General features: G+C 56.4%; 5 protein-coding genes and 1 non-coding gene across 6 annotated transcripts; 2 read left to right on the top strand and 4 right to left on the bottom strand.

Moving 5' to 3' along the window:
* Window positions 1-1,025: 1,025 nt before the first annotated feature.
* Window positions 1,026-3,861, bottom strand: DCS_00702 (uncharacterized protein; the record flags this gene model as incomplete). The annotated part of the gene is made up of 4 exons (XM_040798039.1): window positions 1,026-1,684; window positions 1,747-2,267; window positions 2,329-3,156; window positions 3,641-3,861. The coding sequence occupies 4 exons, from the start codon at window positions 3,859-3,861 to the stop codon at window positions 1,026-1,028; spliced, it is 2,229 nt and encodes a 742-aa protein (XP_040658922.1).
* A 1,227-nt stretch (window positions 3,862-5,088) lies between these two features.
* DCS_00703 (COMPASS complex protein) lies at window positions 5,089-6,827 on the top strand (the record flags this gene model as incomplete). The annotated part of the gene is made up of 2 exons (XM_040798040.1): window positions 5,089-5,540; window positions 5,597-6,827. The coding sequence occupies 2 exons, from the start codon at window positions 5,089-5,091 to the stop codon at window positions 6,825-6,827; spliced, it is 1,683 nt and encodes a 560-aa protein (XP_040658923.1).
* Window positions 6,828-7,060: 233 nt separating this feature from the next.
* On the bottom strand, window positions 7,061-8,418 carry DCS_00704 (uncharacterized protein; the record flags this gene model as incomplete). Its single annotated transcript, XM_040798041.1, has 2 exons — window positions 7,061-7,281; window positions 7,362-8,418. The coding sequence occupies 2 exons, from the start codon at window positions 8,416-8,418 to the stop codon at window positions 7,061-7,063; spliced, it is 1,278 nt and encodes a 425-aa protein (XP_040658924.1).
* A 730-nt stretch (window positions 8,419-9,148) lies between these two features.
* On the bottom strand, window positions 9,149-10,126 carry DCS_00705 (Nse1 non-SMC component of SMC5-6 complex; the record flags this gene model as incomplete). Its single annotated transcript, XM_040798042.1, has 1 exon — window positions 9,149-10,126. The coding sequence occupies one exon, from the start codon at window positions 10,124-10,126 to the stop codon at window positions 9,149-9,151; it is 978 nt and encodes a 325-aa protein (XP_040658925.1).
* A 591-nt stretch (window positions 10,127-10,717) lies between these two features.
* On the bottom strand, window positions 10,718-10,833 carry DCS_r20. Its single transcript, XR_005881880.1, has one exon. It is a non-coding gene; the product is annotated as a 5S ribosomal RNA (ribosomal RNA).
* A 1,182-nt stretch (window positions 10,834-12,015) lies between these two features.
* DCS_00706 (uncharacterized protein) lies at window positions 12,016-13,871 on the top strand (the record flags this gene model as incomplete). Its single annotated transcript, XM_040798043.1, has 2 exons — window positions 12,016-12,259; window positions 12,316-13,871. The coding sequence occupies 2 exons, from the start codon at window positions 12,016-12,018 to the stop codon at window positions 13,869-13,871; spliced, it is 1,800 nt and encodes a 599-aa protein (XP_040658926.1).
* Window positions 13,872-14,145: the final 274 nt, after the last annotated feature.

The raw sequence follows: 14,145 nt of genomic DNA on the forward strand, positions 1-14,145 counted from the left end.
CGATACAGCAGTTGCAATCTTTTCTTGATTAAGCATGCTGATCCATTGCCACCACAATGCACAGCTCCATGGCACAGATACCTCAACATGTACAGTTGGTTGGCACGGGCAGTTGTAGGTGTCCTCGCGCATGTACTACTATTACTACCAATACTTACTGTACATGCATATGTACGGTGTACGAAGTGAGTATTGATACTAATACACCCAAGCTGCTTCAAGTACACAGCAAGCTAGCGTCGACGTTCACTTGCTTGCTTTGAAATCAACCTCCAGCTCCGTCTCCGTTACCGGACACTAGCCAGAACTATTGTAGAGGTGCTCAGATGCATAGCACTCGTTCTCATGACCTTATTACGAACCAACCTAACCGTAATCCGTTTCCTGAGGCGAGGGAAGATGTACGATGGACGCCGGGCCATTGGCGCTGCTTCCGAGTCTCCGGCGGGGACATTGAAGCCACTCTTCACGGTTCCATCTGATTCTACTGTTGAAACTGATGGATGCAAGACATGGGTACTTACTACATGCTCAGCTGCCACTATCGATATTTGATGTGATAAATAGCGTTGTAGGAAAGTATGCATGTGCTTGAGTACTATTGCCCCAGTCGTGCTCCGAGAAGCAGAATACCGCCCATCACCCAACGGCTCGCAGCATTGAAAAGGTCGAATGAGTCATTACGTGTCGGCGCAAAGCGCACGCAAACGAGACGCCTGCCCATGCTCATGAGATTGAGCACAAGGGAATTGTCCACCCTGTCAAGTCTCAATCTCGCCACTGAGATGGGATGCTAACTACCATGGACGACGTAGATGCAAGCAATACACGCTAGCTGTCGTCCGCCGACGACCAACTCCCTGGTTTCCTTCCCGCATCATCATAAAGTGCGCCGATAGACCAAATACATGTAATACTCCTTCTCCCGTTTTCCCCTCGAGAGCGCGTGCCTGTCGCAGGTCTTATAGGACTCCTTTGGCTCCCTCCATACACAGCAGCGGGCCACCATCGGCACCGAGGTTTCGTCATTTGCCCGGGTGCTGAGCATGCTGCGCCACTTCGCTCGCCATGCCACGGTCCGGGGAAGGTTCCAGGATGGCCAACGGCCACGGGTTGCTGGCAAACGCCACGCCGGGCTCGGATCGAAGAGGAGGCAGCCTAAAGTCCCCCCCGGCCATGCTGCCGCCGGGATCACAGGTCATGTGGGGATTCAGTATAGAGCTGATGGGTTCGAGCCGCTGGGGGACCTCGTGGCCATGCTCTTTCGCGAGGCCTGCTTCCGCCACCGTTGCGGAAAACGATCGTTTGCGGCTTGGCGAGAGCAGAGACGATGGCGACGTGGACGAGCGTCTATCCGGTGTCGGCATACTCGGCACCGCGGGCACCATGGCGCTGCCGTCGTGGAAGGCATTGCCCGGTACCGGAGCTAGGCGCCGGTACCCGCCGCTGCCGGATTGTTGGCTTGCTGCCGGCTCGGGCTGGTCGGGTTTCGATTTCGATCCCAGGTTGACGGATCCATCATCATTTTCCGTTCCCCTCTCGGGCGTCGTTCCCTGGCTCTGAGCTTCGTACGACTCCTGCTCCTCCTTCTCCGCCGAGGCGGGCACGGCTCGCCTGCGCCTTTTTATGATCCCCCTCATCATCGTCGCCGGCCTATGTATGCCGTGCAGTTTGTAATAGAGACCTGCTCCGTCCACCTGTCAGAACGTGCGTGACGACTCGAGCCATGGAAGCGGAATTGCTCACCGCACGCGTTGCAGATCGTATGCCCGTTCTCGTCCCTTCGCCAAAGCGGCGTGACCGTGGTCCCGCAGTTCTGGCACGCGATGACGACGGTGCTTATGACAACCTTGGGCCCGTCGTCGTCCGTCGTCGCCGGCTCGGGCTTCAGCGATTCGAGTCGACCACCGCAGCCTTGGAGCCCCTGCATCACGTTGAGCTGCGCGCTCTTGGACACGCGATTGTTGTATGCCGGGCAACCGCTGCAACCCTCGGCACCGCCTGTTCCGTTGCAGCGTCCTCCGCCGGGGCAGGATCCCGCAGGGGTCTGCTCCGAGGAGACGTAGGTGGCGCCGGCGACGTTCGAGTTCGAGCCTGTGCCGTCGGAAACGGGCAAGGGAAGTCCCGCCGGCACGACGACTGGCGGCTTCTTGAGATTCGTTGGTCGAGGCGTGTTTCTCGCTTTCAGATAGAGCCCGCACGCGTTGCAGATGATGGCGCCCTGAGGGGACCGCCTCCAGAGAGGTGTTTGCGTCGTCGTACAATTGCTGCACGCACATCCGTCAGCCATCGGTCCCGGGCGGCGCCGCGGCCACTCATTCAACACACCTGCAAACCTGGCCGGCTTGACCGGCGACTATTTTCAAGCTGCCATCGCCCACCGTCGACGCGGGACTTGGGCCCCTGGAAGTGCTGGCGACTTCGTTCCGAGGGCTGCCGTTCGGTTCGGGCGAGGCGCTGCCGTTGCTCTTGGGAGCCTTGTTCCCTTTGCCACCGGGCAGAGGGGAGTTGACTTCCATGCTGTCGTGGGTCCTGACCGACATGGGACGGGACGGCAGTGCGGTGCGCGCAGAGCTGGGCTCCCGATCTTGGGCCGTCTGAGGGTTGGAGGACGCCGTTTGGCTCAAGGCCATGGAAGCGGCCGGGGGGCTATTTGACCTGCACGAGACTGTCGGTTTTGCCGAAAGCATGAGGGTGCAACACCGGCGACACCGGCCGAGGCGACAGGCGATGTGCGGGAGTTGCTGGGGTCCGAGGATCGAGCAGACGGCTGTCCAAGAATGCGCGTACACGTAGACAGCCCGAGAAGGATAGGGCTGGCGACGAGCACGAGACCGCGGGACCGCGGGGCGGTCCTTTGTCTCAGAGAGCTGGCCGACGGGCTGAAGATTGAGCCTGAACGGCACCGATGATGAGGTACTGCTTGCCTGCCAATAGAAGATGATGGACGGACAATTACTCGCTTGTCGCTGCAGGCGATGCTCGGCGATATGGCTGCGACGAGGCAGCACGTACCAGGTGAGGTCGAGAGGAAGGGGGGGTGCAAGGCGTCCGCCGAGATTGATAAGGGTGCACCCTAGACTTGGCAGTCGACGGACGACGTGTCCTGGGCGGGGTTCCGAGGGCTGTTCGGTGACGACGGGAACGAAGTTGAGGCTGCGCTTACCCGTAGTAGCGGTCAGGGCTGGAGCAATCAAACGAACGAACTCGCTGAGGTGGCTTTTTGTGTGACCTGACACGGCTCGCAGCAGGTAGCCAGGGGTTTCTTCAGCGGGTTGCCTCCGAAAGCGATAGGCTGAGGCAATCTGGGTCCCTGGAAGATGGGATCCGACAATCTGCGAGATGTTGGTTGAGAAGTTGTGCGTGATCTTCGTCCCATCCAAGCCGTAGGTACTCGCAAGTACCTACTGTCCAGTGTCTCGTACTGCACGGAGCACTTGTGCACTTGGGTACGGTACTGTACCTAGTAGGTGTGCGCCGTTCGTAATTGCCTGTTAGTACCTTCCGAGTACTGGTACATGTGCCGACCTGCAGGTAACATTGACAGTGAGTGGATGTACAGGCAAGGACGTGTATAAGAATCGTCGCCGCCGCCTCGCGTCATTCAACCATCAGATCCGTTGGGTGTCATCGCGCCTACCATCCACTGGCTGGTTTGTCGAGGAGCTCATTTCGCCCCTTAGGCAGTCTGCCAAGGACAAGTCGAACAGTGTTGATTTCAATCGCCAAGTTTCCATTGGCCCGCCGCTCTTTACATTGCGGGTCGAGCAAACAAAGCAGCTTTGCAGGGCAGGGATAACCAACAGCTGGGTCATCAGGAGCGCTAGTCTCTTCCGAGAGCTGACTGCATGTTGCATTCATCGCCGGGTCAGCCCCAGGTTTCAGGCTCACTCCCGAGTTGATGTTGATTGCTGCCCGACTAAGCTCCAAATTGCTCCCGAGTGAAGAAAGCCGGCTCCTGCGAGGACACGGACACGTCCCCACGAATCACCCTACCTATGGGTATAACTACCTAGCTAGGTGCGCGTGAATTTTTAACGTTTACGAAATTGGTTCCTTAGTACTCCGTGCTTTCGGATGCGATATGTACTGTACTCTGCACGAATCACTACGAACTGCATGTACCTTCGTACGTACTGTAGGTGTGACTTGTGCACTTTCAAGTACTCATGCGTACTTACAGTAATTATACTGTACGCTTACTTATCTGCTTCTATAGGGGTACCTGATGTACTGTAGGGAGTAACTATAATACAAAGAATTCTGCATATACATGTACAAGTACACCTAAGTACATGTAAGTAGGTGCAGATAGTACTTAGGTAACCATACTCCCCAAGTACTTGTACTTGTACTTGTGCTTGTGCTCGACTTACAGTATATACCGCCTTATCTTTTCCATCAATCAGATGTTGGCACGAGGTAATTAATAACGGAGTGCTTGTACTCCGTACCGGCACTAGCGAATGGTACGAGGGTACGTATACTTACGTACGGAGTACTGTACCCGTACATCACCCACACTTAGTACATACTTTATTAGTACTTTAGTAGGTAGGTAGCACTTAGTTGTGCTCAAGTACTGCAAGTACAGTACTCCGTACACTTCTACCACTGCTCCGTACAGTACAGTACTGTAGACCTTGACAGTGAGTACTTACTCCGTACTGTACTCCCGTAATACTCTGTAATACTCCGTAATCCTCGAGCTCATACTTGTACTAGTACTTCCCTGCTTGTATTACGGGAATGGGCGCGTTTTGCCCATGCAGCACCCCCTATCGCTTGCCGGCATGCGTCGCAATCAAATTAAGCGATGAATCTTGCATTGGCTCCCTAGTATCAACTCGCATACTAGTACATTTCAGGGAATGACCTACTAATAATTCGTACCCACTACGACCACCTGCTGGAGATCGCTGCTATAATCGTTGTAATTATCGAGCTTAGATAGGTACCTAGTACCTAGTAGGTAGGCGGCGCACGTACTGGTTCTGAACTCGCAATCACGCTCTCGACGATCCCCGCAACACCCTCCTCCCCCTCCTGCCGCCGCTGTTGCCCGCCTTTCTGCTGCCCTTCTCCAGCATGTCCTCGGATGTTGGAAGTCCCAAACGGGAGCCGACGCCGACAGCAGCTTCATCGCTCTCGTCGATCCCGAAAAAACGCGCGTTGGATGATGGCCACTGCCCATCCATCCTCTCGCCACTGAACACCGAGACGAAGCTGTCCGAGCACCAAGCACCAGACGACAGTACCCCTGTGAGCCGCTTCAAGCCTACGCGTGTTCGGAAGGACACGCTCAAGAAGCGCGAGGCCAAGGGCGGCGGCGGCGGCGGCGGGGAGGCTGCTCTCGCAACCTCAGACCCGAGCAATGGCCGCTCAGCGACGCCCGAATCGGAGATGGGCCCCTTGCGGTACAAGCTCGCGCCGCCAAAGCCGTCCGACTTCGACCTGCCGCGGGGACCTGTCATGGCGTCGCACCACGAAGTGACCCTGTCTGGCGGCCAGAGTGTCCAGTTCTTCGAGACGTCGGAGCAGTAGGCGCCCCGTCGCGGCTTCGTTGGCACGCGCAACCGTTCGCTAACTGGAGCAGCGTCTTCAACAAGAAGAATTTCCGATACATGCACTGCATCGCCGACCCCCTCTTCCCCTCCATGATATACTACCGCCAGACGGAGCCGGAGCCGTTTGGCCCTCGCATGAGCTTCGAGGATGTCGCCCCCAGCGTCTACTTCGACAGCTCTGCCCGGCAAATAACAACGGACAAGGGCTTTCGGATGGGCCGAGCCAACGTCGCAGTCCGGCAGGGCCGCTGGTACTGGGAGTGCAAGATTACCCAAGGCGTGCCGCCAGTCAAGGACGGCGCCGGCGGCGAGACCGGCCGTGGCCAGCACGTCCGGCTGGGCTGGGCGAGACGGGAGGCATCTCTCGATGCGCCCGTCGGCTTCGATGCGTACAGCTATGGCATCCGTGACGTCGCCGGCGAAAAGGTCCACATGTCACGTCCCACCGACTTCTTTCCTCCCGGCGACGGCATTCGCGAGGGCGACGTCATCGGCTTGGAGATCCAGCTCCCCTCCGAGCATCTGCAGCGCAAGGTTCTCGAAGGAAACTACAGCCCGATCGTCGACGCCGCCGACGACGAGCATCCGCCGCCGGCCGAGGCATCCAACATTGTGCGCGACCGCGTGCCCATCCGATTCAGGTCGCACACGTACTTTGAAAAGATCGAGTACCACCCGACCAAGGAGCTTGAGGACTTGATGAACCCGTCGCCTATCCTCCCAGGCTGCCCACCACCCCCGGCGCCTAGCCCGAATCATCCATCCCCTGCGCTTCGCACGCTGCCGAACTCGTGCATCAGGATCTACAAGAACGGCGTCCTCGTGGGCACGCCGTTCGAGAATCTGCTGTGCTTCCTACCCCCCGCGTCGAAACCGATGCCTCAGGTTGGCGCCCGCGAGAACCTCGATGACGGCTTGCTTGGCTACTACCCAGCCGTGAGCGTCTTCCGCGGCGGCTCGGCAGAGGTCAACTTTGGCCCCGACTTTTGGTTCCCGCCACCAGGGTACGGTTCCGCAATGGACGAGGTCGACCTGGTGCTTGCCGGAGAGCATCGGCGGGACAGGATCCACGCCGTGTCGGAGCGCTACCATCAGCAAATCGCCGAGGACATCGTTTACGACATCATAGACGAGGTGGACTTCTGGATGAAAGATGCCGGGTCCTCGACAGATCAGGATGACGCACGGCCGCGAGATGAGACCCCATCCGCTCTGGCACCGGGAAGGGAGGAGATCAAGGAGCTGGTCCAGGACGACTGACCGCAGCAGGGGAACCCGAGCAGCTCTTGACGGTTTCCTTGTCCCGTATCCATCGATGAATCCAATATATTCAAGAAGCAAACTAGTGTACTTGGTCGCTAGCGGTTTCCCATCGTCGGGTGCCGCATCAGGCTCCACATAGCGTAGGGCATAGCATCATTCAACTTGTCGCTGCAAAATAGAGCGCATTCGAACCCAGTTCAAGAAATCTGACCTCGGCGGCATTGGAAACATCATGATCCTGTCGTCTTGGGGCCGTCGCCATCTTGGCGCGATTCATCTCCGGTTGCAGTCGCCTCCGCACCTTCCGCGGGCGGCTCGGGTGCGGGGAGTGCCGGGTCGTCGGGCAACTCCTCGATGCGGTCACTGCCATCGATGGCAGATGCCGACTTTTCGCGCTCGATGCGCTCTTCACGGCCGCGCTTGTAGCAGTACCAGAGAACGAAGAGCAGCACTGGTTCATACGTAGGCAGGTGAGCGTTGGGTCGCGCGCGGCACCGCGGGGGAGGGGGGGGGCCAGGAGGCTTCACTCACGAGAGAGGGCAACGCTCCAAACGACGTTCATGCCGATGAACGCTGGCCAGCGCGCCTTGAGCACCTCGACAATCGCCCTGAACATGCCCACGATGGCGCCCGGTTTGGTCACCAGCTCGGCGATGTTGTTCGGCAAGAGAATCTTCTTGGCCGTGCTCTTCATGCCGCCCGAGCTGTCGGCCTTGACACCCTGGCTTGCGGCTGCCGCCGCCAGGATCTCCGGCCCTAGGCTTCCCGTGATTTTCTCGGGAAGCTGCGTGACGAGCTTCTTGAGCGACGAGGGGAGCTTGTCGAAGCCCTTGGACAGCGTCCCGTCGCGGTCTTCGATGAGCTTTGTGAGGTCGTCATACGCCGTCGGTACCCCGTTGACGAGGTCTTTGAAAACTTGCGTGAATCTCTGGAGAATCTCCGAGTTATCCGTCGAGATGACCATGTTGTTCTTGGCCGACAGGTTCAGCCGGTCAAGAACGCGGCTGAGGTCCTGCTTCTCTCGTTCACCTTCGGCCTTGGGCACGCCGTCGTCGGGCTCGAGCCCTTGATCCGTCTTCTTGTGCCTCGAGAAAAGGACAGCAAGTCGGTTGGGTTTCTTGCCGTCCTTTTTCTTGCCCTTTGCATCGTCAACGACTGTATTCTCCTTCGATTCCTTCGTCGACGCAGCGTCGCTGTCGGACCCGACATCCGACGGGTTGTCCGACGGCCAATCCCACTCGGAGACGGAGTAGTTTCTCGGTGGGAGGGGCGGTGCGTCTCCGCCGTCCTGGGACAGAAGCTCCTCGAAGAACGACACGTCCTCGGATTGGAGGACCGGCGCCGTCTGTCCTTCCCTCAAGAGCTTGTCGTGGAGGCCGCCAACGGCGCCGATGCCATCCTTTTTGTCGTGGCCCTGCTTGCTATGCCGCCGATGCCCTGCGTCGCCTTCTTTCCCCGGATCGAGTATCGCATCCTCGACTCGCGCTGAACCGGCCGGTGGCCCAGCTTCGTCGTTTTCGTCATTTCCTGTCGCCTTTTTCTGCTCCCGGTGCTTCTTGATCTTCTTGTAAGTAAAGTATTCCAACATGACTGCGGATCTTCTGCTGCAAGGAACCAGTATCAGGTGAAACTGCCGTAGGTGGAAGTCGATAGCAGGTAGACGCAGTTGTCGTTGACCGTAATGGGGGGTTTGCAAGGGGCACTCGCTCGAAGAAGGGCGTGTAGGGTGTCTTTATCCCAGTCCCTTCTGTGCTCGTGCCAACTTACTCGTACATGTAGGTGCAGTCACGTCCTCTGACCACATGAAAAGATGGTGCACGTACTCGTTCAGACTTGGATGCAATGGAACAAGTCCTGCTAGGCCGAAGTGGCGCTAGCGGTCAATGTGCACCGCCACTGGGTGATGTCATCAGCTATCAGTCCGTACACGTACTGTGAGCAGCGATTTCAGGCGAGTGGGGTATCAGATGCAAGTTACTCAATATTATGGAGTGTAAGTACGGAGTACTCTGTGCCTGTACCTGTACCTGCACCTGCACTGTAACCAACTTCCCGGTGATTGAACGCTGCTTGTCAAGCTAGTGCGGGCTCCCTCCCATTTCAATCTCAATCGTCACTGTGCGTGCTGCCTGGCAGCCAGTCTGTCAAGCATCTTGCCTATAGGAAGCGTCGGCTTGTCGGTCGCCTGCTCGAACCGCCCAGATACAGATGCGCCCTCTGATGCGTAAATGCCGATGGCGTCATCATATCCTCGACCGGCGATGGTGAGGCCCTCACGCGTCGTCACGTATTTTGACACCAAGTTGCATTATCAGTAATCACTCCCCGTCGCTCGCTGCATCTATCTGCTGTTGTTCGTGGATGACCTCCTCTGCCAAGGTGCTTCTCCGTCCGCCGCTCTTTCTTCGACCGTTCCGGTACGCCTCCGTCATCGTGACCGCTCGTTCTCCCACAAAGCTGTTTCCCGTCCATTCTCTCGAGCATTTTTGACAGCTGCTTGTCCTTTGCGCACGCCAGAAGGCCTCCTGGCAAATGTCGTGCAGACGCAGCGTGCAGTTGGGCTCCGCGCACCGCAGACCCATCGTCACAATGTCCTTGCAGGCCTCGCAGAACTTGATCCGCTGCCACTCCTCTGGCCCGACATCTGGGTCGTTGTACATTTCAATCAGCCACGGCCGCAGCTCCAGCAGGGCTCGTGGTGTAACAGCGAAGAAGCCATCCCGGCTCTTCTCGAGCCAACCCCCCTCGACGAGGCTTGCCAACACGTTTTCGACTTCACTGTGCTTGAGCCCTCTGTCGCTTGTTGTTTGTGTCTGCTCTTCTCCAGAAACATCGAGCTGGCTCTGTCGTCGATTTGGTCGGGCCAACTTGATGGCTTGCATTTCCGTGATGGCGAGCACCTCCATCCGGGGAGTATTGTATTTGTCAAACATGCCCTCAAGGACTCTCTTGATGAAAGACAGCTCCTCCGAGTTGTACGTCGTGGCGAGCTGTGTCTGAGGGTCCGACGCCGTATTTACGAGAGCGTAAATACGCTCTTTGGAAAGTTGATGGACTGTGCTTCGGATCTCGTAGTCGAACAGAGACGCCGCCTCAGACGCGACTTCGAGGTAGGCTTGGAAATCCTCCTGCGTCACTTGATCCGGTCTAATGTCGCCATTGGATTCGCTAGATGCGTTGATTATGGCTGCTAGTATATTTTGCGCCTCTCGGAGGGTGATGGTGCCATGGGCCAGCAAGGCTTGCAAGAATGCACGATGGCTGTCTTTGTAGCCTCGGCTCAGGAGCGCGTCCATGACTTTATTCGGCACGGCACTGCCGCCGGAAGGGGATTTCTCTATGGTATAGTAAACCCAAATGAAGAAAATGCGTGCGTGAGTGAGATTTGGCAATGCTTCTGAGAGTGCCAAAAGTGAAGTTGTGGACGCGTCCCTCGCGTGAGAACTGGGCTGGAAAGCACGTCAGGACGTGTACAGTACTTACTTCGTTAATAGCTTGCATGAGTTTGGCGGGGCAAGTTGGTTCAACAGCCGCCTATTCATCACCCACCCATCGGTACGCGCGTGTACTTATGTACCGTACAGTAATACTCCGTAATACATGTACTTTTTCCATACGGAGTACTTGCGCCCAACTACTCCGTACCAACAGGTTAATTACACCAATTGTACTCCGTACTGTACAGTACAACTCTATGGCCTACTGTACATCTATTACTTGTGCTTGTACAAATGAATGGCGTACTCCTACAATCATTAGTAATAGAAGTACAATAAGTACTTGTGCAGGTAGAAACAGTATTAATATTTAGTGCAAGTATCAATAGTACCAACAAATGCGATGGGAGAAATTTTTAGCTATCGTCAAAATCAAAAGTAAAGCAAAAAAACATACAACAGCCGGTGTTCGCTGATCGTCACCGACTCAACTACTAATCTGCCGGTCAGCGGCTTGACGTGTGGAGAGCAGACGGGATCCAGTATTTTCCACTGCCTATGGTCGTATGTACCTGTACGACCGTTAGTAAAAGTTATATGACGTTCATCATAGATTGAAGGGCCAAAAGCGCGCAACACTTGGAATTAACTGTTTCTTACTCCGTACTCCGTACATTACGCCATAATTCCTTAGTATCAAATGCACGAAAAGCCCCAGGAACCACAACAAGTAACAACGCAAATTTATTCTCCGATAGAAATGGACGATATATTATTATATTGTCTTGGTACACATAAACCACGCTATATGAAGGACACGCGCTTATTCTCGCCGAGGCCTGTAGTTTATGAGACTCTCATATTTGCTGCTGGCCTGCGACCTGCGGCCAGAGTCCTCTTTGGGCATTTCCAAGGGGAAATGGCTAGATACTTGCCAGAGTACCTAACTTGTACCTGGGAATCCTTGGAGGATGGAACTGCCGTCCAGCAATGGTGTGGTAGACCAACGGCTGTGGAACGCTCCGGAGGGGGTGCAATGCTCCAGCATATCAGATCTAGTATTGAAGTCAATAAAGCATACCCCAATCCTTCGGGATCATCATGATGAGAGTATCCTGCCCATGTCCATCCGAACCATTTTTTCATCGGTGGTTGCATGTTCGCAGGAGTGCCAACTCTATGTTGCTGACTCATCAACCTTTGTCCTCGCAACCACGTATGGGAAATTACGAGCCTGTGGCTGCTTCATCAAGCAAGCAAGTCACAGCTCTCCATTCAACGCAGTTTGATTTCAGAACCTCCATTCGCCAACACCACGATTCCACAGAAACCCGGGCAGCCAGCCTTCTCTACTGAGCCACCTCGTGAGAAGTAGACGCGCAGCGGAAGACTCTGAATGTCATCGACTTGCCGAATCCACCCGAGTCCAGCCTCTTGACCTCTGCGTCACCGCCTGATTGCCGCGATCCGGTGGCATCGAGAGACACAGGGCCCGAAGCCGGAACATCCCCGGCCTGTTCACTATTCAATTGGGCAACATGGCCAGCATCTAGAGCTATTTCTTACTAAGCTGCTGCCAGCTCGATCTGAGATAACATCCCTCACGCTCACGCACATAAACTTTCTTTCGAAGGATTTCTTGCTCAAATAATCCCCCAGGCAAAGAAGAAGCTGGCCGGCAGTACCCCGGGAATAGGCAAGCGTATAAAAAACTCTCTTCTCCGCGCCGAGGCGGTGGAAATCACATAATGGCCGAGCTCAAAGACTTTGACGTCATGCGAGTCGCCCGCAGCGATGGTTCAGACACAGGTCCCGGTTACTGGCCAACGCCTGCAACTAACGCGACGAAAAAGGCCACCAAAGACGTGTTGACTGCCGCAACGAGGCAAAAACCGCACATGGTTCGTCTGGAGGAGTCGGATCCACGGTTTGTTGAATGGAGGGTAAAGTTGGGCATATTGCTGAAGCAAGAGCTGGCTCCCAACCCGGAAGGTAATATTCATTGCCATCTGGCTCCCATTTGACTTTGCTAACGAAAAACCACCCAGACGGAAATCCCTGGTATCTACATTTCCCAAAGGGGTACTGGCTGTACGAAAAGTCCAAGCATCTTTGGGTCTCGGGATACCCCATCAAGGGCAAGTTGTACAAGTCACCGCAGGAGTTTGGCCTTCATCTGGTATGGCTCATGACTGCTTCGATGGACTACAGAGACTGCTGCTGCATCCACTGTAACGTTCCAGAAGCGCCCGCCAAGCAGCCTTCCCCCCCGGACCCGGTGGTGAAAGCCCCGGCAAGCGCTGCACCCCCAAAGGCGCCGTTGATACCCCACAAAGTAACACCTGTTCCCCTGCCGCGCATCCCAGGGCAGTCACAAGAGAAGCAGGTGGCCGGCGAAGCCCAATCTCAACCAGGAAGGTCTCAGCAGCCCGCGACTGCCGACCCTTCAGTCTCCGTTGCACCAGCAATCACGCCGCAGCCGGGGTCACAGGGCCAGGCTCGAACCGGCATCCAGATCCCCCAGATCCAGGCCCAGCCGACATCACAAGTTCAACCCCAGGTCCCGGCCAGAGTCCAGCCCCCAGTCCAGCCAAAGACTCAACAGCAAAACCGGCCGGTTCCCAGGACTATCAAGTGGGCTCTGCAAGCGCCCATGTTGTTCCGCGCTGGCGAGCTAGTTTGGTACCAAAATGGCAACTCCTGGCGACTGGGCATCATTTCGTCCCCCGGATTTGACCCCTACACGCTGGTCCCTATCGGCTACGCGGAGGAGGAGCAGCCCGAGATAGAGAAGCCGGTCAAGGAGATGCGGCCATTTCAAGCCTTCAGTGTGCCCGCCGTGATGATAGCAGAACTGCGGGACAAGATGTTTGACCATGTCGCCTGGGGCGAAATGTTCCAACGCATAAGGCAGGACCGCCCGCAGCGGAATAATCTGCTCCTAGACGCCTCCAAGCTAGCTGCCGCGAAGATCGACGCCTCCTACTCGCTCTGGAGCCCCCTTGCGGAGGAACCCAGCATCGAGACGACGCACTATTACGGGTGCTTCTTTGGCGCGGAGCGAATCGAAATCGGCGACTGCATTCGCGTCAAGCTGCCGGCGGATAATGGCAGTTCACGCAACGGCCCGTCCGTTCTAGGCCTGTGCAGCATCGTCCTACGTCGTACCGACCCACCTGCCATCCGCTTCCGTGGCAACATGTACAAGATAACAAAGGGCGATGACGAAACCGGCGTGGCGATACCAATTGACAACCTCCCCATTACCTTGCAAGCCGAGATGCGGTGGCGGAACCAGTCGAAGCAACCGTGGCGGTGGGTGCTGATGAAGGAAGACGTCCTGTTGGATGAAAAGGCCGTGTGCGGCCGCTTCTATCCGACGCACCAGCTGATGCCTCTCTTGAACGAAGCTGGATTCAACGAGGCCATCGCCAAGGGCGACATTGAGGGTCAGTATCCATACCTCAATAACAGGATGGATGGCTCAAGCGTCTCCGTTGGCTGTCGCGTGAACAGGCTCGACATGCTCGGCAAGTCGGTACCTAAAAACACAAAAATTGTGCTGGAGCCTCCCATTCGAGAGCTTGCCGGTGTCAGTGGTTAAGCGGGAGGGAACGCCGAAGGATGAGGCAAATTCACCCCAGGGCCTGGTGGGCGAGAGATTCGATCGAGATCAAGCACCGAACAGACAGCTCTCGGACGCTGGTTCTCGAGTGTGCAAACACGTGCATCAGCAACGCACACCCCGACTGGCGGGGCTTACTTGCGTTCAATGGCCTCGACGTCGCAACACCGTCTGGGCACTGGTAAAATAAAGCAAGCTTGAGCGGGAAGCCGAGATGAGCATGTCGCCGACGATGGCGGAATAGCCGCTTTAA

Source organism: Drechmeria coniospora, chromosome 01, assembly GCF_001625195.1.
Source record: "Drechmeria coniospora strain ARSEF 6962 chromosome 01, whole genome shotgun sequence".
Lineage (NCBI taxonomy): Eukaryota > Fungi > Ascomycota > Sordariomycetes > Hypocreales > Ophiocordycipitaceae > Drechmeria > Drechmeria coniospora.